The sequence below is a fragment of the Anoplopoma fimbria genome, chromosome 22 (assembly GCF_027596085.1).
Source record: "Anoplopoma fimbria isolate UVic2021 breed Golden Eagle Sablefish chromosome 22, Afim_UVic_2022, whole genome shotgun sequence".
Classification (NCBI taxonomy): domain Eukaryota; kingdom Metazoa; phylum Chordata; class Actinopteri; order Perciformes; family Anoplopomatidae; genus Anoplopoma; species Anoplopoma fimbria.
In genome coordinates, this window is record NC_072470.1 from 9876047 (window position 1) to 9903797 (window position 27751).

Below are 27751 nucleotides of genomic sequence, written 5' to 3' on the forward strand. Positions count from 1 at the left end.
CGTCCTTTATACCGCCTACTGCCGGTGCGAGAGAATAGAGTGCGGCAATAGTACAATAGGTGCTGCCCATTGGTGGGTTGGGTTGGGTTGGGTTGGGGGGTGAGTCAGATGTTAACAAAATCAGGTCCAGGTTGTTGTTTTTTTTAAAGCCTATCACTGAATTCAACAGAGAGTAATGAGGCTTTACCTTATCAGTGAGGCAATCAATGGATCCATCAGTGCTTCTTAAACAGAACACCTTTCCATATACACCACAGCCCATGTCCCACATGTGTTGGGACATGGGCGGCTGTGGTGTAGTGGAGAGCAAGGTAGTTCTCCAATCAGAGGGTCGGTGGTTCGATACCCGGCTTCGGCAGTCGATGTGTCCTTGGGCAAGACACTTAACCCCAAGTTGCCCCCGAAGGCTTGCCATCGGTGTGGACTGGATGTTGCATGAATGTTAGTTAGAGTCTGATGGTGGCACCTTGCATGGTAGCCTGTCATCAGTGTGTGAATGATGTGTAATGATATGTAATATACTACTGATTGTAAGTCGCTTTGGATAAAAGCGTCTGCTAAATGACTGTAATGTAATGTAATGTAATGTGTTCATTTGAAGTCATTTTTAAATTGTGTGTTATCTGACACTATCAATTATATAAAGATATAATGCTTTCAAACAATACAAAACTTTTGCTGAAGCAGGTCATTTTCAACCATCTATCCCACGAGTTAAGCTGTATTCTAACAATGTTTTTTATCCGCTTTGAGTGACTTTTAACTAAGTTTCACAAACGTTTATTATTCAAAGCTTATTCATTTCAACCATTTATTCTGATATGCCTTCAATGGTTTATCCATTATTTAAGCTAACGTAACTAATTCAACCATTTACCCATTACTTTTAGCTAACTATTTCAAATGTGTATCCATTAACCTATTTTTAGCTCACTTTTTTTTAACAGTTTATTCCTTATTTTTTGGCTTAATATTTCAGCCATGTATCCATTACGTTTATCTAATGTTACATAACTTTTTCAACAATGTTCTTTTAGCCAGGTTTAGACTTATCCTCCAATAAACTGAGCTAACAGTTACTCTACATATTGTTCACATATACTAACCTGGACACTGCAGTGGTTTTCAACCAGGGTACAGGCACCCTGGTTGAAAACCACTATAAATAAAACGTCAGGTAGTTCTCCAATCAGAGGGTCGGTGGTTCAATACCCAGCTTCTGCAGTCGATGTGTCCTTGGGCAAGACACTTAACCCCAAGTTGCTCCTGAAGGCTTGCCATCGGTGTGGACTGGATGTTGCATGAATGTTAGTTAGAGTCTGATGGTGGCACCTTGCATGGTAGCCTGTCATCAGTGTGTGAATGGGTGAATGATATGTAATATACTACTGATTGTAAGTCGCTTTGGATAAAAGCGTCTGCTAAATGACTGTAATGTAATGTAATGTAATGAATGGGTGAATGATATGTAATATACTACTGATTGTAATGTAATGTGCTAAATGACTGTAATGTAATGTAATGTAATGTAATGTAATGCTACCACAAAAACAAAAGAAACAGATATCTGATGCACAATAAAGGCACTGCTGCTGTTGTCCTTGAGGTGTCAATGAAGCAGAAAAACGAGGAGAAAAACGGGAATGAATGAAATAATACCAAACCATAAAGGAACAAGTGTTTTTCGGCTTAGTTCAACTCACTTTTCGTTATCTTTTTTTTTTTTTTTTTTTCCATCATGAATTACCATACTGTAAGTCCCGTCAAAACAACAGTTCCAATTTAAGCCCTCCTCAAAGAAGTCTCAACCCGAAGTTGTTATCATCCTGGCGGTTGCCATAAGAGGGTAGCCGAGCTCCATGTTTCGCAGACGGTAATTAGTTCCCGACATTTAATCTCCTTCCACTTTTCTTAATCCGTCTGGAGGTGCGGTCTGTGGACGGGAGCTGCAGCGGTGAAACGTGGGAAAGCATCAGTGGCAGGAGGTTGACTTCAGCACCAAGGACAGCTCGGGAAGTTTACCTTCGGGGCTTTCCCCCTTTTTCTGCAAACATACCCTGGTTAGGTTTAGCAAATGATCGTGGTTTGGGTTTAAATAAACCCTCTCTGGCTGAAAGCCCTGAAGCAAACTTCTTTCATGTGCAGACCGGTTGAAGAAGAGGTGTGCGTGTGTGTGTGTGTGTGTGTGTGTGTGTGTGTGCAGATGAGAAGGTGGGAGGAGGGGTGAAGGGCTCTCCCACAGGAAATAGACTGACTTTCAATATTGGTCCTGCAGGCAGGGGCGCTGCTAGGGATTTTGGGCCCCATGAAAAGAATCTTTACAGGGCCCCCAACACAGCGGCAAAATTTTTTGATGCTATTTTACATACAATTATGCATTTTAATGGTATTTTTGACTATCATTACCATATTTGTAAAAGAAGAACAGCATGACAGTGAAAAAACATGTGTGATTATATGTTAGTTAATAACTTAGTGTCATTATTTTTTCTGTATTATAATTTCATCATCATTAGGGGCCTCTCTGGGCCCCCCTCCATCATGGGCCCCTAGAATCCGTCTCCTTTACCCCCCCTTTTCGGCGCCCCTGCCTGCAGGCATCCAGCTGTTTTAAGATTCCTGCTTTATACTGCAGGCTACAAACCTGAGTTGAATAAGCTGAATAATACGGATCAATCAACGCACACGACATGTCACTGAGGGTTCAGCCGACAATAATCCACATTTAAGGGTTAATAAACTTCTTAAAAGTCAATTAGAAGGCATTAAAGCATGACATAATAAGTGCATTTTATAGGAAATATAAATAATCCACGATAATAGATGTTTGCTCGTGTAAATAGTTGTGACTGAAGTGACTAATCACCCGCCTTGGGTGTGTTTTCATTGGCTAAACGCTCTTCTATCATTAATGATGTCATCACCCTTTTCTTCCAGGAACGCTGTTGACGGAAACAAGAAGTTGTTCGCCATCTATGACACGAGGTAGGAAATGTCACAACAACAACAACAACAACACAACAACAACACACACACACACACACACACACACACACACACACACACACACACACACACACACACACACACACACACATTATGTATTAATGAGGTCCCCCAGTGTCTGGCGACTTCAACATTCCTCAGACTAAATAATCTATGGCAGAGCTCTACATTTTAGAGAGGGAATAGAGACCATTATAGGCGATTGACAGGCTAATCAATCACAGACATCGATTAATTGGTTGATAAATGCCACCTCTTTGATATTGCTCGGGTCCCGCCATTTTTATAGGAAACTCAAGGGAAGGGGATTGGCGCAGATGGTGTGAGGAGCACTGTAAAAAAATGTCCATTTTAACCAGGCAATTTGGTGTTATATTTCTTGTGTGAGGAAAAATGAATCGATTAAACTAGATTCTTAATCATTTTTGCCTGTTATAGTCATTATCTAGCCTAAAAAAAAAAGTAATAAAGCAAAAGGGAATAGATCAAATTATTCAAATGATAATACAATTATTTATTTTTTGTATATAATCCTGTATATTTGTATATTGTCCTAAATGAAAGTGAAACTATCTCAATCATCAAAATATTTAAAAGGAAACTGTATTGGTTTTACACATATAGTTGTCATGGGGAGTAGGATCACTCACTCCATTAAATTTATCTTTAATCTATTAGGCTTTTAACGTGTCAGAGAATAACCCTGCTGACGTCATCAAGGTTTTCTTGAACTGGGTTTGAAACTTGAGAGTTGACTGAAAAGATGCTGCCGAGTTGCATCATGGGAATTGTAGGATCCAGTGCTTTTGAATCTTGTCACATACTGTAGTTACTAAAAGTTAGAACAGCTCTGCCTCTGCCGCTTTGATTTGAACCCTTCTTGTTTAAATCTGTCCATTGTGAGTTCAACAACTAAATGAAAGTGCATCGCTAAATAGCTGGAGTGACCCTTTAAACACCCACATCCTACCATTGTACATTACATTACATTACAGTCATTTAGCAGATGCTTTTATCCAAAGCGACTTACAATCAGTAGTATATTACATATCATTCACCCATTCACACACTGATGACAGGCTACCATGCAAGGTGCCACCATCAGACTCTAACTAACATTCATTCACATCCAGTCCACACCGATGGCAAGCCTTCGGGAGCAACTTGGGGTTAAGTGTCTTGCCCAAGGACACATCGACTGCCGAAGCCGGGTATCGAACCACCGACCCTCTGATTGGAGAACTACCTTGCTCTCCACTACGCCACAGCCGCCCCATTGTACATGATGCTTCAATAGGCAGAGGACTTGTTGGCAGTTTAATTAAGAAAAGATCACATAGATCACATTTCATGGATTGGGAAGAAGTTCATTTAAATTAGAAAGATAGGAAACTGAGCTTTACTGTTGGTGTATTTACTCCAACACATATCTATAATAAATAAAATTTAAAAAAAAGAAGCACCCTGAGTAAACAGACTATACTGCAGCTACTGGTGGGCAGATTTTTTTTTTTTTTTTTTTACAGTGTAAGTGTTGGGCTTCGTCTCTCATTTGAACAAGCCGAGTGCCACCACCACCACCACCGCCACCACCACCAGCATCAGCAGCATCAGCATCAGCACCGCCTCATCAATATGCGCTTCAGCTCCCGAATGTAGGAGCCTCTTCATCTCGCACACTCAGAGACGGCAAAGAAGAAGAGAGAGAGAGGAGGGGAGGAAAAAAAAAAAAAAAAAAAGAAAAGCGGAGCTGGTGGAGGCGATGTCTTTGCACATTTCATATCTGACTCCATCCGCGGCGGGCTGCTGACTTTTAGCCCCCCCCCCCACCACCACCACCACCACCTCCACCACCTCCTCTTCTCTTAGTCGACTTTCTCCTCTCGGGCAATCAATGGATTTACTCTGATTTGAAGAAGAGCGCCCGGAACCGTCGCGACTGTTGCTGCTGCTTGTTGGTTGTAAACAACGGGAAAGAAAGAAAGAGAAGAGAGAGAGAGAGAGAGAGAGAGAGAGAGAGGAAAAACAATTAGATATACAGGAAGGGGTGATGTTTGCTCTGCACAGGGTCCGTCAATTCCGCGTCTTGTCCGCGCTGGTTGTCGGTTCGATTGTGTGCTGCGCGAAGAGGTGAGTGTGCTTTTTTTTTTTTTTTTTTGTCTTTCTGTGGAGCCAAGGTTATCGCCCGGGCTGATTGACAGGGAGTCAAGGTGATGTCTCCCCATCACTCACCCCTCACCCCCCCCTCCTCTTGTTTCTGCTGTCCTTCCAGCGTCAACGAACCGGGCAACATGTCTTTCGTGAAGGAGACGGTGGATAAACTGCTGAAGGGCTATGACATCCGACTGAGGCCGGACTTTGGAGGTATGTGCCGTGTTTGCCTCCATCTAATTTCTCCCTCCACGCCTATAGGAGGCTTTATTTTTGGCGCCATTTACAGTGTTGTGGTCAGGTGCAGAGGTGTATGTATGCCCCTGTATATATTTATATATATATATATTTATGTATACATATGCTGCTGTTTGACCTCTTCCAGGGGCCCCTGTTGCAGTCGGGATGAGCATAGACGTGGCCAGCATAGACATGGTGTCAGAAGTCAACATGGTGAGTGAATCTGCAAATTGAACACTGTTTCTCATGTGTTTACGCAGCCGCATAACACACACACACACACACACACACACACACACACACACACACACACACACACACACACACACACACACACACACACACACACACATACACACACACACGCACGCACAGTCCCGCTGCTTCTGTACATTGGCACTCACACAACATGATTTCCTATACAGGCTGCCTCTCTGTAGTAGGGAAGTGCTGATGTAAATCCAGTTCTAACTCGCAGGCCATTACGTGATGCCGAGATGGATGGGCTGGGTTTCCTGTAAGCAGTAAAACATCCTTATCTCACACACTGCCGGCGCAGTGTTACCTTACACGCACAGAGCAGCTCAGCAAAAGAGACCAAAAAAAATCAACACAATACAGCTTCAGACAATGCTGATCCTAGGACAGCAGCTCACTTATAGAGGATAGATTAGAGCTGCAGCAGTGGTTTTGTGCAATCATTACAGTCCACATGCAATGCATATGCAGAACGTAGAGTTAGGAATACATGGACTCCTCACTCTCTGTTCAAATGGGTTTTTTTTGGGTTTTTTTATCCAAGCACAAGCATGCTTGTTCCCCTCTGGAGCATCAGTGTTTCAGGAGTGTCCTCCCACGAGGGCCCCACTGAGCAGAGAGCTATCAGGGAGCTCTGATTGGATTTGCTCATTTGCTAGCTGGACGTTGTCTGAGCCATGTTGACCATGTGTTCCCCACATGCAGTCTTAAAATGTCTGCCGACTATGACCCGTATAACATTAGAAATACATATACATCCAGGATCGTGGCTGGTTCCAGATCAACACCTCTGCTCCAACACGTTTCATGGGCCGTTGCTCGTTGCCATTATGACTTTTATAAGACATGAGCCCATGTGTTTTACAATGATACAGTCACTACATTGAGGAGTCAAATTCAGGTCAGGCAGGGGTGCAGTTGTTTACACCTCGACCTCTTTGCGTGCACACCATCACAGTGTAGTGAGCATCATTTCACATAACACCAGTTCCTTATTGACCGGCTCTACTGGAGAGGGATAAAGGTTTTTACTGCACCATATAAGAAAAAGAATCACTATTCATCTGGTGGGAGGTTGGTGTGTGTGTGTGTGTGTGTGTGTGAGGGGGCGGGTGTTGATCAATAGTAATGACTCAATAGTTTCTTCACCCGGTTACTCCTGGCTTTGACTTTCCAGCCTCTTACCAGTGCTCAGGGCTTTGAAACAAGAGCTCCCTGTTCTTTGGTATATCAACACCAGGCCAAAGCAACTCCTAGAATTTACATTTATATACTAGTGATTTGTTGAGACAAATGCTGCCCAGGTCATATTACATCAAGTGACATTATTCAAGCAAAGTCTTCAAATATTACCAATTTCCAGCTCCTCAAAAGTGAGGATTTCTGTCTTAAATGATAGTAAATTGAGCAAGTTGAAGACGTCAACTTGGCATTTTCACTCTTTGCTGACATTTATTGGGGAGTCTTTCTTTACACTTTTGATCTTTTGAACCTTGATCTTAATATTTCATCTCATTCAATATTACTTTGTTCTTTATGTTTTGTTACCTTTGTGGCAGTTGCAAATTAGTAGTAGTTAAGCATCATTTCTAGAAGACGTTTTTCCAAAGTGACATTATAATGTGACTAGAAATCTTAGATATTAATGTTAACGTCTTTGTCTTAAATATCACATGGGGAGGGATCATAAAGCAAAATCCTTAATGTTTCAAACAATATCACAAATTTTACAATAACCTTTATTCTTTTCAGCCAAGCTTTTATTATCCTCGCTATAAGCTTTGTTTGCCAACAGTTCAGTTGCTAACATTAGCTAGCGAGTCAAGAATGCTATTCTCCACAGAGCACATGAAGGCCAGGCAATCAAACAGCTGAGATCACACTTGAATTGATAATTAATCAGGTCCATTTCTCATCACCACCAGTGCACTTGGGGACCGTACACGTGCATCTTCGCCTGTTAGATGAACAATCCCCGGCTGTGATCCAGTGTTGAAGCCAAAACAAGACCAGTCAAGCTGTTTGTTATTTTTTTCGCACCAGCGTTTGACATTTGGTCGATGCTTTTCATCCAAACGCCGGACCCGTCTGCTGCTTGAGCATGAGGGATTTCTCCAGCGGGAAATGGATAATGAGCGCTTTTGTCCTGACTGTGACAGTGCCATGGTTTATCCATTGAGCAACACTAAACAGCACAGCCCCGACAAATGCTGCTCTCGCTCTACTTCTTTATTTTGTTAGGCTCCATCTTGCATTAATCTCTGTAAAACTTCAGCTACTAAATCCACTTCGCCCACAGGCAGAACTGGGAAACGTGTTTTTAAAAAGTTGACAAGTGCTGCTTGCTTTGCTGAAATGAGGCCTGGATCCTGTGCAGGCTGTTCTACAAGGAGCACAGATTTGCAGAACAATGCTGCCAGATTTTAAACTTGATGTGACACTCTGTCTCACACAAAGAGAAAAACAGAACAGTGCGACACACTGTATGATAAATAACAAGCCTGAAGAGTGATAAGAAAGTTGCAGGTGAAAGTTTAGGTATCGGATGCGGTGGTTAAGGTTGAGGTGAAGGGGGAGAAGGTGAATGTGAGTCAATAACAGAATGTTCCCTCGGGTATTATAAGGTAATATATGCATTCAATCATGCATGTGAATGTGCGAATGTGTATCAGAGAGAATAGTGATTGATCCTTGTAATTGGTTGCAATATAACAAATAAACAGATGCTTAGTCTATGCAGGTCAGAAAAATAATATATTACATATTATTAAGGGGGGGAGGGGAGCTCAAAAAATGGAGAGGATTATGTTATGTATGTGTGTTATGTATGGTGTCAAAACCTGGCTCCTACATTTCCCACAATCCAACTAATTTTGAGATGTTATGCGGAATGTCAAAAAGAGAATGCATAGGGAAGATATTAGACTCCTCCACGTCACCCCAATAACTTATTCCTACTATTATTGATTATATGCAACGTTTGCTGCCTCACACTAAACATTCTCCTCACCCTCACTATACTGTTCAAACCTCCACTCTTGTTTTATCTGATGTGCATTGGGAGTTAATTTCATCAACATCGCCCATGCCCGAGTCGAAGATGCTCTTTGCAACCCTGGGATTTGAAGTGGACCTAACGCAGATCATCAGACCTGAGACGTAAAGGGGAGCAGCGAACTATAAGATCTAAAGATTTATTGAGTGGCCGAGTGAAACGGAAAAGAGCAGAGAGAGCGAGCAGGAGGGGTTGAAGATGTGAGAAGAGGAAAGGGAAGAAGGGTGGAGGCGGGAGCCGATCGAAACACCCCGCGAGCTCACGAAGACGGCAGAGCGAGTGTGGCATCTGGCTCGTCCGAGGGATCCACCTGGTGGGGCTGGTCGACCCGAGTCCGCCACCCCGACGCCTCCACGGAGCACGGGCTCCTGCGCTGGCAGATGCTGAAGCGTCTGAGAGAGGCGCACTAATTACCTCTGAGGTTTGTTGGTGGTGTGCCGCGGGCCTCCGCTGATGAGGCAAACGCGTACTAGGACGAGATCAGAGCGAGGCGAAATAGATTATGTGCGTGCTGAGGCAGTGCTGTACTTTGCAATGGATCACTTTGAAAAACGTCTCACTTGTTAGTGCAGTGAGGGGAGCTTTTAAAGGGGTTTGTTTTGATACTGGACAACTGGTTTAATGGAAGGTTTGGAGGTGGGATGAAAGTATCAGCTGAATTAACAGACGTGTAGTGTTTGCCTGCATTTAAAATGTTTTGATATACTGCTATTAAGAAAGTTTAAGTGCAAAATAAGGGCACCCTGCGTAGGTTTGTTTTCATCATCACGACCTCTCGCAGAAATGGAACTAACAAGGCCTACATCCCAGCACATTATCCATACCTCATGAAAGTCGTCATAATTTCGGGGGCATTAAATTACAATGACGGTAATGCTCCACGCATTTGGGAATGGTCAGAGTCGGTGGCTGTGAATGTAGTTGCAGTAACAGGCTGAACAAGCTAGTCATCCATACACCCACGGCTGTGTGTGGGTGTCAAAAAGAAGAAAAATCTGTCATTACAGAGAGGTGAAAAGATCTCTCTCTCTCCATCTCTCTTTCTCCAAATGTTCCTGCTGCCTGTTTTTATTTTTCATTTTCAGAGTGCACCAGTAACAAAACAAGCCCATAAAGTACAATGCCACTGCCACAAAGGTATCCACAGACTGTCTGCTGCATTAAGTACATCTTGGAATCATATGTTGCCTATGCACAAACTATGTCACCCTAATTATTTTATATAGGTCTTCCAGCCATGCAAAAGAGCAGATCTTTCTCCTTGTGCTCTTGAGTGTGGCTTAATATACCCCCATGTCTTTTATCCGGCATCCGGCTTCCTGCCTGATGGAATGTAATTGGCCTCAGGAGAGAGCAAGCTGTAGGGTGAAGTGATGATCACTGAGGTTCAGAGTAAGCAGAGCGGGCACTTCCTGGTTTAGGCTGCCAACCGGCCGAGAGGGCCGCGTGATTGGCACGTTCCACCGGCTCTAGCTTTACAGTCCCATCATGATGCTCGCTGTGAACCGCGTACAGCTCTCTCAGTGCCACTCAAGCAGCTGTTGTGTTGTGTGAGCAAATAAAAAGAGGGCAGGTAAACTCTGGATTTATGATGGGGGTTGTAGGAAAGGTCATCAGTCAACAGTCTGAATCCGCTCACTGTAATCGATAGGTCAGCTCTATGAAGAGAAAGGAGAGTAATGACCCCGCAGCAAGAAGATGGAACACTACACTGGGTTGTTTTCACACAGTAGGGCTGTCACAATATTAGTTCACTACACCATTATTATGGCCAATAAAGAGGTCACAATAGCAATATTATCGCCATATGTGTACAAAATAAAAAATAAATTAATGTATCAGTTGAATTCATCCATAACTGTGTTTATTTCACGTTTTGTCTCCTTTTTTTACACTCAAATAGGTGGAGAGAAAGTCTGTAACCAAATTGTATATATATATATATGAAATGATTTAAGAGGTGCTGGATTATTTTCACAATATCATCATATGTGTATTATTTACATGATATTAACATATCTTATTAAATACCAAGGTTATCGTAAATAAAGGTATATCATGACGCCCCTAATTTTTAGCTAGCCCGTTCCGACAAGTAGTTCTGAATGGACTGTTTCCCCCCCAGGTTCTGTTTCCTTTGGGCATATGTGAACAGAGTAATCACACGGATGCGGGCCAAGTGGGCCGAGATGGTCTCGAGAGAGGCTTTCGGCTCGCCTCCACTCGAACTCTGGAGCAGTTTGGCCAGTCTGATAGCAACTTAAGCTAACAAATCTGTTCATAAGAGTGATTCTCACACAAGCCTTTTTGTCAATTTCTTGCTTTGACTAGAAGTTACTGTACGCTGTATTTCTATTTGAACAAGCACATACTCATCTACTATTATGTTTTCTTTTGAGGCCTGTGTGGCTTGATATCTAATCTTTGGCAACTTCCTAAACAAAAGACCTCTGGAACCTGTTTCCCCCCCTCGAGCTGCGCCTTCGCTAACCGCATCTGTTATTTAAGCATATGACACACTTTTGGGACCATTCAATAACAAAAAAAAAGCATCCTGCAATCTAAAATCCAAAGATAAAGGCCAATGCAAAAAAAAATTGCAAATAATGTCATGTCACACAAAAAAAGAACATTCTCAAAAATATATTTTGGGTAAATGAAACAAAGTCTTCAAGGGAATGTAGGTGATATAAACCAATATAGAAAAGACTGTGTACAGTTATGTGTACTGCAGTGTCTCAGTGGCTCTGTTCATATAAGATAATATTTTTTTTACTAATGTTTGCCCCCTTGTCGTTCTCTCCCTCTTACCTTGTTATGAGGCAATACATCATAAAATATTAGACAGTAAGGAAATTATCCTGTATATTGAAGGCAAACACTCTCATTGGGAGGAAGAAAAGCCCAGCTCAATAAGGGACAGAGCTATTTTTACCATTCTATAGCAGCAGAAGGAGGGGTAAAAGGAAGTCGCTGAGGGATTCCCCCGCACTGCGGTGATATACCGCCTCGGGGCCATCCCGAGGGAGGGCTCAGAAATTACATTGAAGTGACTAAAATTGCTTTACATGAACGTGGGTTCACGTGGAGTACATGTTGATTACATATCATATCATCGTTTTTCCTCTACTGCACCAAGATGGGAAGTTTGGCCGGGGTAATAACTCGCCGAGCTTCAGTCGTTTATTATTCTCCATGGAAGCGGCTTCGACACGTGTCACGTAATGATGATTTCTTTTTTTTCCAGTTTATCAGCACATTTTCTATTCACTCCCATTGTGCCACAGCCTATGATGCTGAGCTAGTCGTAGCATATGCTGGGGACAGAGAGAGCATATGCCATGTGACAAACAATGTTCCTAGATACCGGCCGTATCACGACAAAGCAGTCCGTGTGCTGGCGCTGCAGAGAGGGGGACAGATTAAATTGAATATGGGTCAGTTCGCAGCCAAAACCCTGCTTATCTGAATTCTCACACACCCTGAATGAGAACGATTATCCAGTCGAGTTAATTGAATAATTGAGGCTTGCTGGAAATCATGTTCCACTGGTCACTCTCATTATCTCTGCTGAAAACATATGCTAATAACCCCAACTGCAGTGGTAAAGCTGTGGGAATTCATGTGTTCTGGGAGGGTTGTCAATAATTCATAATCCATAGTCCTAGTTCATAGACAAATCCGAGCCCAACTCCCCCAGGTTGCAGGGCAGGTACTGCACCCGTCCTCATCTGAAATTCAATTCGATTGTCTCCATGCAATATAGATGAGGGTTCATTCGCCGCGTGTTTGTACAGACTACATGGTTAATTTGAATCATTTATGCCGTACGAGTAGTTGCTCGCTGACAAGCCCACCAGATGACACTCGGGTCGGGAGATGGAAACGCATACCGAGAGAGCGATACGGCTCTAGGGGGAGTGGGATGGGGGGAGCAAATCTTCCTCATTCTTACAGCAAAATTTTGTTTCCGCCGCATGCTGCGATCAATCCACCTTGACCCCCTTAATGAGACTATGACTGATAACACTTATTGCCTATATGTCATAAAATCCTGGAAATTGACATGGATTCATTATTATCCCTTAAAGGACTCAGGAATGGTTAACTCCATGCCATCACTGTTAGACTGTGAGCTTCCTGCATGGTGTTCAGAGGAAGAAGATCAACCTATGTAGGAAGAAGCTTCTAGTGTTTTTCATCACATGGCCAAGTGATTCACATATTCTGGGCAACAATGTATTCATCTGCCAGAGCTGTGGAGCATATATTTCATTGCTTTATTGTATGCAATCATCCGGTCCAATTTGGCTGACATTCGGCTCATTATTTCCAGAGATACATGCGATGAGGCAGACGCTGTCACTTTTCCGAGAAGCCTACATCTGGTTAAGGGGGGGGGTCCGAACTAACCTGAACCGCCAGATGGTTTGTTAAACAGAGCCATCTGAGAACCTTTGGAAAAGGGCAGGCTGATGACTGGTTCAACCATCTGTCAATCAAACTCATACCGAAGCGGGTTGGGAGAAGATCAAAAACATATTTTAATTGAGAAAAGCCTTCGGTATCGTTCTTTGCTCTTCTTTCGGTGAATGAATACTCTTAAGTTCTGATATAACTGAACTAACTTGTGCTTTGTTCCACCTCGGGTAGGGGCATCTCAACTTTTAAGGGCCTAAGTTTCTCTACTACTATGGAATCAGAGAAAGAAAGTAGTTCCTGTTCTATAATGGCTGGATAATGAAACTTGGCTACCTGCTAGGGGCCTCTGCGGCCACAAGAACAGCTGTTGGGCCCCTGTTGATCCGGCTTCCTCCCACTCCATGTGCATTGTGTCACCTTAAAGCACCTATTAAGTGCAGTTTACACAACAGACTATCCCTGCAGCTTAATTATATATCACCCAAAGCCTTTCATTAAACACAAACGCATTATGCAAAATATCTACTATAGTTATACACATTTAAAAAGTTGTTTTATGAGACCGGACTGTAAGGGGGGTACTTTAAGTGGGTTCGCCTTGAACCCCCCTGATTTATTATGTGAAATTGCACTACCTTAAAGTTTAAGAGGGACAGATTTGAAAAAAGAATTGTTGTATTTGGACAAGAGACCGGGTTCATTCTTGCAGTGCTCTATTATACAGCTGTGTTCACAAGCTGAGTAGTAATCATTATAACAAGTAAACTTGACCTCATGCTAAATAGGTAGCGTGTCCCTTTAAGTCTCCTCTCGTTTCAGGTGGTATGAGTTTAAGTCGCACATTCCCAAACAAATTTGCAGTTAATCTTTTTACTGTTAACCAATGGAGGTCATGAGCTGTCAGCTTCAAGAGCCTCTTGGGCCTCTGCTGCAGTTATAGCACTGTACTGTAATATTTGAGTCATTTTTTATAGATGTGGCATATACATTTCCTGACCTGACTTGTCATTATTATTTGCTGGTTTTTTTTGATAATGCTTTTCAATTCCTACCGTAGTGTAAACTGAAGTGTGGGAAATTGTAACACAGTCTACTTAAAAAAACACTGATTATTCTGAGGTGTGTTTACTTATCATTAACTGGTAAAAGGACCTGTGGGAATTTAAGAAAAGACAATGTTATGCCACATATAGCTCTGGGGCTGCAACTGATGATCATTTTCATTATTGATGAATCCAATGATTACTTTATTGATCTATTGACAAAACATTAGGATGTTTATGATTGTGAAAAATGGCTCTCAGTGCCCATGGTGACATCTTAAGATTGCTTGTTTTGTCCGACCAACAGTCCAAGATAAAAAGATATTCAATTTATAATGATATAAAAAGGGAAACAAGCAGGATGTTCACACTTGGAATGTAGTGTTTGGTATTTTTACCGAACAAATTAGTTATCACAGTTGTTTCAGCTTTCTGCTGATAAATTGTACTAGCATCACAAAAGGTAATTGTTATCATAGTACCACATTTTTGGAATATTGGTTTATTTATTTCCACATGATTGGTAATAACTGGCCAAAACCAGAGTGGCTCCATCGTTATGGAGGCTGCAGCACCAAACAAGCCATGGTTGCACCACTATACATTTATGGCTCAGTGCCAATGAGCTCTCCTACTCATGCTGGGGGACCAATCTGTATCCTGTGCTGACTAAGAGCTTCCTTTTTCACATCTCTGTTCGCTAACAAATCCTGGAAAACATGCTCATTGAGTACAAAGTATTAGTAACAAATAAAGGAATGAATAATTAACATGCAGTTATAATCGTATTTCACTCTACTCTCTCATGCAAATGCAAAAACCTCAAGTGTTTTCTGAGCTCCAGTAATAACACAGTGTTGAGACAGATAACTATCACGGTTACGTAACAGAAGCCGTGATCGTTGCAGTGGCCGTTTTAATCCTTGTGGTTTTTGTTTTTTTTACTTCCGTTTGGAGCGAACCTGAAATCTGCAGCACCGACGGACATGTGTGCCTTTGCCGGTGCCAGCTCAGTGCGGGCTGGTTTCATTTCAACGCCACAGCGGGCAGAGGGGGAGATCATGGCATGGCCCCGAGAGGGAGGAGGAGGAGGGAGGGAGAGATAGAGAGAGAGAGAGAGAGAGAGAGAGAGAGAGGTGCAGACAGACCGGGAGAAATACAGAAATAGAGAAGAGAGACTGTTAGCTCGGGTAAGTGGATTATGTGATGTGGAAGGAAGAAGGGAGGGGCTCTGTCATCTATCCCTGCTGCTGCTTCCGCTCCGGTCAAATACTACTTGAATCATGGCAAAAACAAAAACATTTATTTTCTTACTGCCTTATTTTTCCTTTTATTTTTTAACCTACAAAACTGTCCTAAAATGCTTGATATCCCAGAACTGATAGTATCCTCATGGCTGGATTAAAGTGCGTCTTGCCAATGCTTACTTGTATTAGGTGCCAGATGGCGAGGGTTTGTCACACACACAGATACAAGGACTCTCCAAATCGTACATGTTTGCAAACACTTAAGTAAATTGAGAGAAAACCAGTAATTAACTCTGCTGTGAAGCCCGTTGGTAAATGTTGTTTGAGCTCAGCAGTTAAAAGTGACTTAAATGAGGATAGTCGTAGACTGATGACCATTCTGACCAGCTAATGCAGCTAAAAATGCGTTTACAGGAGGTGAAAAAAGAACTCCAAAGCTCTTATATATCACAATTTAGCCTTTGAGAACAGTTTTAAAACATTTGCATATAGGGGGTTGGGGACATCCCTATTAGCTTAGGAAATTAGATATGATCTCAGAGGATGGTACAATAAAGTGTCACTTAAGGTACGCATTTCCATTTGGGTCCCATAAGGAGCGAAAATAACAAGAGCTAAGCATTTAACAAAACTGCATAAAAAAGCATCAAAGTAAAAGAAGCCACTGGATATTTATAGTTGACAATATTTTATTGTTGTATTTGTGAGGAATAAATAGTCTTGTAAATCGCAGGAGTCAGCCTATTTGAATGAAACGAAAGGCAACGTATGTTTAAAAAGCTGTTGGGCTCCTTTACAGTTTGTGAATCACTGCCTATACTGGAAATACTCTACTGTTGATATAATAGGTGAACATTTTCCATTAAGGCTGCAGCTACATGAGTCAGTCAGCATGTCCACGGCTCTTACTGTACTACGGTATGGGTTACTGTTTTCCACAGGGGAGGGGAGGGGCTCTTCTGAGAGTTTGCCTGCAGCGTGTGGACCACTTGGCCCACACTCCACCCAGCTCGTAGGAGGCGGTGTCATGTCATATAAATATTAGGAGCACTAACACTGGGAAATGGGAAGAGTTAATAATTCAGAGTGGTTAATATTTGCTTGTGAGGTCTGCAGCAGCTTGGTCAATGCAGGAAAATGTGTCTGCATTATTTAAGTCAATGTATGTATACGATGTGACCTTTCCCTGTGTTTGTCTCCACAGGACTACACGTTGACCATGTATTTCCAACAGTACTGGAGGGACAAGCGTCTAGCCTACATAGGAATCCCCCTCAACTTGACCCTGGATAACAGGGTTGCCGACCAGCTCTGGGTCCCCGACACCTACTTCCTCAACGACAAGAAGTCTTTCGTCCACGGAGTCACCGTCAAGAACCGCATGATCCGCCTGCATCCGGACGGAACCGTTCTCTATGGCCTCAGGTGGGTTCTGCTCCGAACTCCACAGGGCCTCTCATTATTTGCCCGAATTTAGATTTGGAAATAGTACAACAAAGGGTGGCAATATATGTCAACAAATCCTAAGATGGTGCAAAGACCATGTTTCTTCATTGCCATGAACCTGGGCACTGCAGTTTATTTGAATTCCACATACACTCTACTGCTGCCGGAAATACTCCAAACGTGGATCAATCCACAACTGAAAATAGTCCCCAACAAATATACTATTTCCTCCAGTTTGAGTTACATTTGCTTAAAGATACAGTGCCCAGCTATTTTAGGAAATTGCTGAGCCAAATAAAAGCTTTATACTTGTGATCAGTTTTACCAATGGCTTTGGGGCTGCGGGTCACAGTCAGAGATGGGAAGTAAGAAGGTATTGGGAAAAAATAACAAAGAACTTAATGAACTTGACTTAACTATTTGTGTGTTTTTAAGTATAGTGCAGGAAGGGAGTTTATATAATATATTATATATGATGGGCAATTTCTGGGCCATGCAAATGAGCAACACTCCCCTAAACAGGCTACAAAGTGAAGCTCAGGGTCAGAAATGTTCTCCAATGTTTCCCAGTGTCAAGTTAATTCTCTGTATTTAAAGCCCTATTACGGCACCACAGTTGCCCGTGTTGAAAACTTGGCAGTTGTCTGCTGCTGGACGCTGAGCAGCCGGAGGATTATGTGTCGTGCTCAAGGGCACCCCGGCATTAGATTTATAAGGGAGGAAGTGAGGGAGGTAGCAGCCAGAGATCACCCATGAAAGGAAGTCTGAACAGGTTAGACAGTGCCTTAATGCAATGTTAAGCTTGCAGCTGTTGTTTGATATTTGTTTCATAAAGCGCTTGTTTTGAATTTCCATTGATCTTTTCGACGGGCAGGTTCAGACGAGTTAGTGTGACCTATGAATATGGATGCATGCTTTGAATTATGAGAGTGCAGAGAGAATAAAGTGTGTGTGTGTGTGTGTGTCTGGTGTGTGTGTGTGTTTACACGCATACTTGAATGCTTGCGTTTGCATCCGTCAGTGTTCATACTTTACAGTCATACAGCCATGCTTGATTATGCAAGTGGAGTTCATAGCACTTGGCCTCGTGGGCTACTTATAGACCTCACAGTGCTTTCAAGAGATCAAAGGAAGAGGGAGATGTGTGACGTGGTGTTTGTGATGTGAGCTGTTAAATAAATGTATGTCAGGTAAGGCTGTGTAAGGTGCTGAATACAGATTCACATCATGATATCAAAGAATGCACTCTGAACGTGTGGTGTTTATTTGGGGCTGCAACTACTGATTATTTTCTCAACAATTGATTAATAATTTACTTTATAGCGATTCAGAAAATATTGGATATATGCCAGAGTCATGGTTTTAATATTGACAGTACATTGCTTTCAAATTTATATACAAAAATCTGTTTAATCATTTTTTTTTTTAAACAATTTATATTTTTCATACTTTAATGGCAATTTTGATCATAAAATACATTTATATTATATTAAAATTAAGAATGGTGAGACAGATTTAATAATAACAATGTTTTTCAAATGTATTAAATTTGTTAATTTATATGTTAAACAACTTGTATTCATGTGATAATAGATTTACCTGTTATACTTGATTATTTACTATTTAACAGCTCTACTTTATAATTACTTGAAGTCTGCAATACAGTTTTAAGTTTCTGAAAAAGTGACACAACAGACTTCAAAGGTCATCGATTATAATGGTATAAAACGTTGAGTCATACATTGGAAATCCAAGTAAGAAAATGCACTGTCACAATAATTACAATGCATCTACATCTTACAGACACCATGCTATGTTGCTAATTTTAGCTGTATAATAATATCACCTAATGGGGTTTCCGCAGCCTCATGAGTCTTAACTGCATGAAGACGTCGAGTGGCTAACTGCCAAGCAGTTAATCAGGGCAGACTAAGCCTAAATCATTCGGAATTTGCATTTCACTTTGCTGCTTATTTTAACTGTGTGATTATCAGCCGTGTGAGCTCATACATCTGATAAACAAAAGGGATACCTCCTCATGACCCAGTTCAGATGAGCAGGCACCAAACTCTGCCAAAATGTGTTACATTAATATGCTCTTTATTTGCACACATTTTCACTTAATCACTGGATGGAGGGTAGCCAGTTTGTTTGGGGGGGACATGTGCGGATTTTAATACAAGAGTGAGGGCTGTCTGTGATCCATAGCATAATTATGTATACAGTTACACAGTCAGCATTTTACCACAGAGGCGGCGCCATAATCTTATTTTAAGATGACAATGCCAATACTCGCCAGTAACATGACTCCAACTGAGGAACTAGGTGTCAAGACAAATGGACATTTGGTTTCCTTTAAAGATGATAAGACAAAGTCAAGTGCTATCACCTTGTTTCTTAAACCAAATTATATTCCAACAGTCCCGTATACTTCCTTGTTAAGTACCTGCTTGCCTGCTTTGCTTTTTTTATCATAACAATTCAAATGGGAAATAAAATGTGGCAGTCACCCCTTCTTTCTTTATACCTTCTCATCCATTTTCCTTTCAAAACAATTTGTATCTAACATACTCTCTCCTGCGTCCTCTCTTCCCCCCTATGTGTCTCTTTGTTCAGGATAACTACAACAGCAGCATGTATGATGGATCTCAGGAGGTATCCCCTGGACGAGCAGAACTGCACTCTGGAGATAGAGAGCTGTGAGTAGAAAGACCTAATGGCGTCAGGGACTGAGTGTCAGCACAATATGCAGGCTGAAGAGAAAACCAACACAGTCTCGTATTAGCTGTAAATCCGTCTCAGGTACTACAGCAGAAGGGGTTTACCTGATACGGCAACTATGACTAGTGGCAGAATAAGAACTGTTATAAATTGAAGCAGAACATCCCAAATCTTTACTTAAAAATGTCAAGCTCAAATAGCGCTGGTAGCTACGTTCCTCCGATCATATTCACACTAGGGGGATGTATTGCTGGAGTCCCAAGGGAGTCCAATGTCGTATATGGTGTAATTTGCCAAATGGTGGAGCTATAACAACAAACCATACACTTTGCCCTGTAACTTTTGAACTGACGTCTCAAAAACAAAAGACAACTCTATCCATATAAGCCCAATTTTGCCTTAATTTTTTTTTTTTTTTGCTTCTCCTCCTGCAAATTTGGAGCTTTTGAGTCATTAACTTTGGTATCGAACATCTCTTGGCCAAGCTATAAAAGTTACTTTTTGGGATTTTTCATTCAGTTTTCTACAGCTGGTCCTCAAAGGCAGCTCAAATGTGTGGGGCTGGGCTCATATTACAAAATAATGAATATCACCTGAACACGTTGGTGCTTTTTATATATATCTATATATATAATTATTTATCAAAAACAACAAGGATTAGGATAATCGATTGATCCTGTTGGCGTCAGTTGAGCCAGTTTCTCAAATATAGTTTAAAATTGGAGCACTTTCAAGAGTATTTTTTTCAGATTTGATGCTAATAGTGTCTGTATTAGAATAATAAAAAAAGAAAAGACAGGAAATGCCAGCTATTTTTGTAAATCTTTAGACATTTTTCTGAACTCAAGTGAACCCATTAACTGACTTGCTTTCAAAGCAGCGTCTGGTTCTTGGAAACAACTTCAAACATGCCTCTTCCCAACTGACAGCCCAGTTGGATGATCAGCAACACTGCATATCTTGGTCTCCTGTGATGGTTAGACAGATGGTTACACCTTGGTGCATGAGTGTGTGTGTGTGTGTGTGTGTGTGTTTCTACTTGTGCAGATGGCTACACCACAGACGACATCGAGTTCTACTGGAAAGGAGGCGGCTCGGCTGTAACCGGGGTGACGCGGATCGAGTTGCCTCAGTTCTCCATTGTCGATTACAAGCTGGTGTCCAGAAACGTAGTCTTTTCCACAGGTAAATGCTCTACTGTATTGTGTTGTGTTCACACTGAACTTTCTTTGGGACAAATACATGACAAGTGGATGTTACGTTTTAGACGATATTGTTCATATCGAGCGTTGGCCTATTTTCAAGCTGATTATTTAATCAACTTTTTGTAGCAGATAAATCTCTGCCAAAGCTTGATCTGTTGATATTAAATCCTCAGAGCCAAAGTTCTGTTTGTCAGTGCTTCTAATTGGGTTGAAGTGAAGAAATGCGCTGCCTTTGAAGTATCCCTCAAGTAACAGCAGCTGATGCAAGGATGTTGGAATGGTACTTAACCAAAAACATGATGTAAACGCTGCTGTTACTGCGCAAATTGTGTCCATGTAAGATGGCCCTTGACCCTGAGAGGCGACGCTGGACTTAATGGTTTGCTCATCACGCTGATGCTTACGAAATGTAGCCGAGGACCCCAAACGATTAAATCCGTCAATACAATACAATCAGTGTGACAGTGGCAGATAATATAAAAGCTTTCACACCCTCAAAGTGAAGCTATACGTTGTGTTTAGCACTCACATTTCAAAGTGAAATGAATAAATCCAATTCCCTCAACCTCTTGAAAACAAAGCCAACAATAGTATATCAATGGACTGCATCAAAACCCAGTGGTCCTCAGAATGAAACCCAGAATGAATATTTAAGGAACATCAACGAAAACATGGATGCTCAGGAACAATAAATGCTAACACAAGAAAGAGGTTTACATGCCTCATAAATCTTCTTGGTGTCATCATTAACTGGTGTTGTGAAACAGATTAATCACGTGTTATTTATAGGTTGGCGTTGGCCTTTTTCATCTCCCAGAGCGAATTACTTGAGAGACAGGGTGACAAGTTGAAGCAATATGTAAAGTTAGAAATCATTTGCAATATCGTATCTCATGTGATTAGTTTGAGTTGCTAACTTGGAGAAGTATAGAAGGGTAAATCAACAATCCACATTGCTCACAGGGGTATTCTGCTCTATGCCATAAACTTTGGTTTTCATTTGTCGCACACCAAGGTCCTAAATGAATCTGTTTTTATGTGTACATTAAGTCCCAGATAATATAATCTGGTCAGTGGAGACTCATTCAGAGAGGCAGCTTCTCCACAGCAGTAGCTGGGAAAATAAAAGCTGTGTGACATTTATTAATAACAGAATTTCTCATTGAAGTTATGCTCATGAGGAGGAGCCACACCCAGTCTGAAGAAAAAAGGACACAAAGAGTAGATCTTTCTGTTGTTTGCTTTTTGGGGTATTTTTAACATTTCTTTTGAGGCTACACACTATTTTTTCTCCCTCTCAAGTCTTCCAACAAGTGCCTCACTTTGAGTCACCCTCGTTCTTGCTGTGCCTTTGTCCTTTGTTGCGCATGTGCTGCATTGCGTTGGCCATCAATCCTGGCTGTGAACACGGCACGTGTGTCTCTGCCTATGTGCCGAGGCGAGCGCACCAGAGTGCACTTGTTTGTGGGAAGTGGCGCGTCCCCTGTGGGTGGCGACAATTAAAGTTTAGTGTCCAGCGGTCCTGCTCCCGTGCTCTTGGCGGGATGTGTGAAGCACATCAAAGGCTGCCCTGGTTCCCTCTTTTACATGTGCCACTGGCCAGCCTTTAATTCTCTCCCACCTTTTCCCTCTTCCATCCCCGGGTTCTGCCCTGTCTTGGCATCTCTCTCACCCTGTGTCCCTTCTTTTAATTCCCCAACCTTCTATGCTGTATATATTTCCCTCTCTCTTGTGAGAGGTGTGGTTTTGATGCCAATTACCCTGCTCTCTGACAGTAAAGCAGCCCAGGATTCAGGGCATCATACATTCATGCGGCCCACAACATCAATTATTCTCCTCTAAGCACAAACACAATACTGCCTGTTTGTGTGTGTATATACAGTATGCAAGTCCATATAGAAATCCATGCGTGACTGCATAACCTCGCTGTGTTAGGTGCACATCATCAACGTCAGGGCTATTGTCACCTTTATTGTCTTCATCCTCCCTGATGTCTTTGTTAAGATAGCTGCAATAATAAGAGCTTTAAATATTCAATAGCATCTATATTTAATGACTTTTGCTGTAAATTGACAGTAAAGCCCTTGAATATTCCTTCACATATGTAGGTTTTAGAAAACATGAAATGCTTCCCTAACAGCTTTTGAAAAATGGCCCTTTAATTAAAACTGCATTGATGTTCATTAGTAGGCCTATATCTTAGCACTTTTCTCTCTGCATACATGGATCACTACAGCACTAGCCCTTAGTTACTGTTTCCTGTCAAGCTTTCCATTCTCAAATGGCACATAGGCAGTTTATAAGTGGCTGATTAATCTCTCAAAATTCAGTCATTTTTCGAAACAATGCGTCCTTTGCTTCAAGCTGTATAGAGCAAGGACACAAGGAAGCTAAAGTTGTCACCATAAGATAGTTAAAAAAAACACTGTTGCCTGGTGAATTTCTTTTGTTTGCAGCTGACTCATTTTAAAACATTTTAAATTTTGTAAGAGAAAAATTAGAAATGCACTGCATGGCTAGATCTAAAATACTAAAGCTAAAGTTACACGTTCCTGGAATAAAATCATCATCCAGCATAGGATATTTTACTGTAACACTACAAGAAAAAAGCTTTTGAGGAAAAGGACTAAGCAGTGTTTCTGCCAAACGTGAAGCTATCTTGGGTATGGAGTTTGGGGTTGCTGGACTGTAGACCTCACTATATCCAATACAAAGTAGGACAGGGGTGCTAACGTTAGCTTACAAGCTCTGCCATAGTAGTATCCATGGATTTCTCTCTCAGTTGGGAAATATTGGCGGATGCTATTGTGACTTTTGAACCCCACAAAGTGCAATTAGCTCCTTTGCCTTGGAGCTTGGTTAGGTTGTTATTGTGACTTGCTAAGTGCAAACAAAGATGCCGTTTGACTGCAGCACCCCTGTCAGGAGGGTGACAAAAGAGACAAAAAGAGACAGACAGCGGGCCTCCTACTCCTCATGGCCACCGTCTACACAGCAGCCCTCCCAGACTCCATTGTTGTTCTGTCATCATCCACTCAACTTTCATATTCGTCCCCGCATCCCAGCTCCTCTTCGCTCTCGCTCTCCGCCTCGGCCTCACACATGGTGTTCCACCCACTCGCGGATGTTGTTTGGTGTAGCAGTTACAGCCAGTACAGTTCTACACCCACGTGCGAGCGAAACCTCAGCCTACTTGTTTTGTTAAACCACTTCTGCGTCCGCTACTAAGGAGATACTCGGCTCTCATCCTGGCTGCAGGAGCTGCCATTAAGTATGCATCAAACGAAGTGAATGGGATATTTTAAGACCTGTGACAGTCTGTTCCCACATTCACACTATAATGAAGTGTATGTTCAGCGTGTGTTGAGTTTGTTCACGGCTGCCAGATTGTTAACCACGAGCCAAATACATGAGGATCAACTGGTAAATAAGGAAAAGTTTGCGCATGTATATATGCTTCATGTTTAGCAGCTTTATAAGATGCTCAGCAACAAGCTGATCTATGGTTTCATACAAATATTGCACTTCTTTGATCAATTAGTTGATACACATAAAATATCTTGTATATAATTGCTTAAGTTAGATATCAAGCAAAAAATTCCAAGTATTTGAGTGTTGCTTTTCAAATGTGAGGAATTACTGCTTTTCTTTGTTTAATATTATTTCAAATTTGATCTGTTTGGGTCTGGGACTGTTAGACAAAACAAGACATTGGATAGGCATTTAGACAATATCAACTAAACAATTCATAAAATATTTACTTTGTTGAAATACATAAAGGTATTTTACCTGTTTTTTATGCATGGGCTAAAGGGAATTTTTGCAACAATGTACAAGATAACATTACAGGAAACACCCTTAATTTATAGCTAAGAAGGGTCTTCATTTTTCAATTAAATCACATATATGGGGTAAAAAGATAGAAGGACTATGGTGGTTCATATGACTAATAGTCATTTAACCATGGCAGTAATCTTTTTTTTTTAAGTGCTTTTTACTTCTGTGCTTCTTCAGAGTGACTCTCTATCCAACCCCTCACACGAGGGGGCAGTTGATTGGACCCACGCTCGCCACAAGTAGCTTTGGCTGAAACCCACAGACTGGAAATTACAGTCTAATGGCCCCCAGTTCTCCTCCAACATAAAGGGAAAAATGGGAAAAAAGCTAAGAATAGTGGCAGTAACGAGCCATAGATTCAATCCATAAAGAGATCTGCTGAGAGAGAAATCATGCATCACACTATATTCAACCACACACAGTGAACGTCTACTGTTTATATTCCAGGTCTTGGAAAAGTAATGACTCAAATGCTCCGTCATAGCAGAGCGTGGAGGGGAATATTATTTCCCTGACTTATGAACCATCAGGGGCACCGCTTCATGCATTTAGAAAGCTATTATTCCTGCAGTGATGCTGGATCTCTCAGAATCACCACATAAATTATGTAAATGGGTGAGAATTGATAAAGCAAAATGCGCTGAAATCTTTATCACCATCTTAAATGTTGTGTCGCATCACCACGAAACAGTGCTACAGTCTTGTGCGTGTGTGTAAGAGGGTTGGTGTGGTTTTTGCGCTAGCGACGGGGATGCTTGTTACCATGGCAATAAATCCAACCCATGCTGTCGGGGTTGTCATGGGAACTGAAACAAAAACACAAGGTATCCCTGTGTGATCCTATGAATAATATAAGTTAGATGTTTTAACTGTCAACAATTAAATGTTTTTTAATCTATGGAACCAAATGTGTTTCTATAGGTAAAATGTATGTACCGCGATCATTAATACTACCTTAACATTTTTATTTCGGAACCAAAATATTTAAACACACTACTTCGGTCTTTTCCTCGCCTTTCCTCAGGTGCCTACCCTCGACTGTCTCTGAGCTTCAAGCTAAAGAGGAACATCGGCTACTTCATCCTGCAGACGTACATGCCATCGATCCTGATTACCATCCTCTCCTGGGTCTCCTTCTGGATAAACTATGACGCGTCAGCAGCCAGAGTGGCTCTAGGTAAGAACCAGTGGCTGTTCAGGGCCAGGTATTTGGATTCCTAAAATGAGATCAGGGACCAGAATGAGCCAGAAACCTACCTGGCTTAAGTCCTCATTCTGTGGTGGTATTAGTGGGAGCTTTAGGAAGTGGCTTGGAAATTGGTGCGAGTAAATGGATATGGATTTCTATTATGTGGAAGAAAAAGAGAAAATTAGGTACCAGTCTTCTTTATTGTAGCTGAAATGCTGGAACAAGCTGGTAAAAAAACGTTTGTCCACTGGGCCTTTCTGTAGGGCAAAAGCAGGGATACGCGACCTTGACTCGGACCAAACTGGGTCATATCTTTTGTCTGTTGTTGCTGTGGTCAATGAGAGGCCTCCAGGAGCTATAAATACACCATGTCTCTAATGAGCATAATTTAACTTCTGTTTGAGGAGTGCGTGTGTGGGTGCAAAGGCTCAGACACTGTGGGGCTCCGGTGAGCAGTAAACAAGGCGGAGAAGGAAGCAGCGGGTCGCTAGGTTTGTAATCATTGTGATTCTTCACAGGAGGTGGCAGCACAGGGTTTGTCTTTGTAGTTCTAGATGGCATATGAGTAACCAAGATATGTAATATGAAGGTAGGCAAGACATTAGATAAAAATGCAATTTAAACAACAGACTCGCCACAGCTGCATAATTAGTTCAATGATAAATTGGCAATTGACCATTCGTTAAATGCCTTTCCCTGATCAGCAATGGTCCAATCATAGCTTAGCAACAGAAACTAGGATTTCACCACCTACTGTTGTTTGGAGAGTTGCATCTTGTATAAGCCTTTCCAAAACCGAAAACACAATTACAAAAGTCTAAAGAACAGATTAAACTGGATGTAGTGACCGCGACATCATCCATTGGTTTGTGAACTCCAGTTCTGAAGCATTGAATTTGGCAGTTTGGCCGTCGCCATCTTTTTTTTTTGCAACCAGACTTGACACACGAGAATGGAGAAGTGCAACTTAACCAATACATTTTCAGACAACAAAATATTTTACAATTACCTTTAATGAACTGAAAACACCCTGTGAAATGGTTAAAGTTTTATGGCAAAAACATGGGCAACTCCCAGACCAATCAATGCCATGGAAGTGTCCTGTCAATCACAAGGAAGTGACGCCTTAAAGCATACCCTGACCATCAATCAAGTGAGAAGTAGGGTCATTTGCTCAGACTTCTATACAATCAGACTTATTTTTGCAATCAGAGGAAGCGCCCCCTGATGGCCAGTAGAAACAATGCAAGTTTTACCAGCTAGAAATAAGAAGTCTGCGTTTGTCTTCACGTTGTTTTAACATTCTGGGGGGGGGGGGGGGTGTAGCCACGGTAGCTGAATGGTTAACGCAGATGCGGAAAAAAACAACTTTGTTGCAATTCCTACCTTTCTCCCTCCCGTTTATCTCCTGTCTGCCTCTTCACTATCCACTATCCAATAAAAGCCAAACAAATTATCTAAAGACGAGAAAAAAAGATTCAGTGTCAAATCCGCCACCATGTAGGTTTCTCTGCACTCACAGGCATTTAAGCAGTTTAAGAAATCAATCCCTGTCAAAGCAAAAATGGCTCACAAATTGACTTGAATACAAACCAGGCAAATTGGGTAGCCTCCCAGGGGGATTTTAAAAAAGCCTCAGATTTACTGTGTGTCAGTTAGTTTGCGGTAATTTCAACCTGGTCATATAATGAAGCTTCCATGCCTGCTATGAGGACAAGCTTAAGACTTGGGACTGTTCCTTGCATTAAGTATCCGGGGGCCTCCTAACAGTTCAATCTGGCCATACCAATTGATCACTGCTTTGGCCCTTAAATCATCTCTATATGGACAGATAATGGACAGTAATGACCTTAACACATCATAATGCATTTTGGAAAACATGCTTTGATCCATTACCTGTAATCCATGGGCACATACAGCTTGTTAGAGGC

At 41.7% G+C, this 27751-nt stretch overlaps 1 protein-coding gene across 2 annotated transcripts in view; it reads left to right on the forward strand.

Moving 5' to 3' along the window:
• Positions 1 to 5056: 5056 nt before the first annotated feature.
• LOC129111979 (gamma-aminobutyric acid receptor subunit beta-3-like) overlaps positions 5057 to 27751 on the forward strand; it is a 28870-nt gene continuing 6175 nt past the window's right edge. For both annotated transcript variants that reach the window (XM_054624150.1, XM_054624151.1), the window contains exons 1-7: positions 5057 to 5136; positions 5279 to 5370; positions 5543 to 5610; positions 16627 to 16847; positions 19485 to 19567; positions 20637 to 20774; positions 25656 to 25808. In XM_054624150.1, the coding sequence (XP_054480125.1) occupies positions 5057 to 5136; positions 5279 to 5370; positions 5543 to 5610; positions 16627 to 16847; positions 19485 to 19567; positions 20637 to 20774; positions 25656 to 25808 (835 nt within the window). The remainder of the gene's footprint in view (positions 5137 to 5278; positions 5371 to 5542; positions 5611 to 16626; positions 16848 to 19484; positions 19568 to 20636; positions 20775 to 25655; positions 25809 to 27751) is intronic.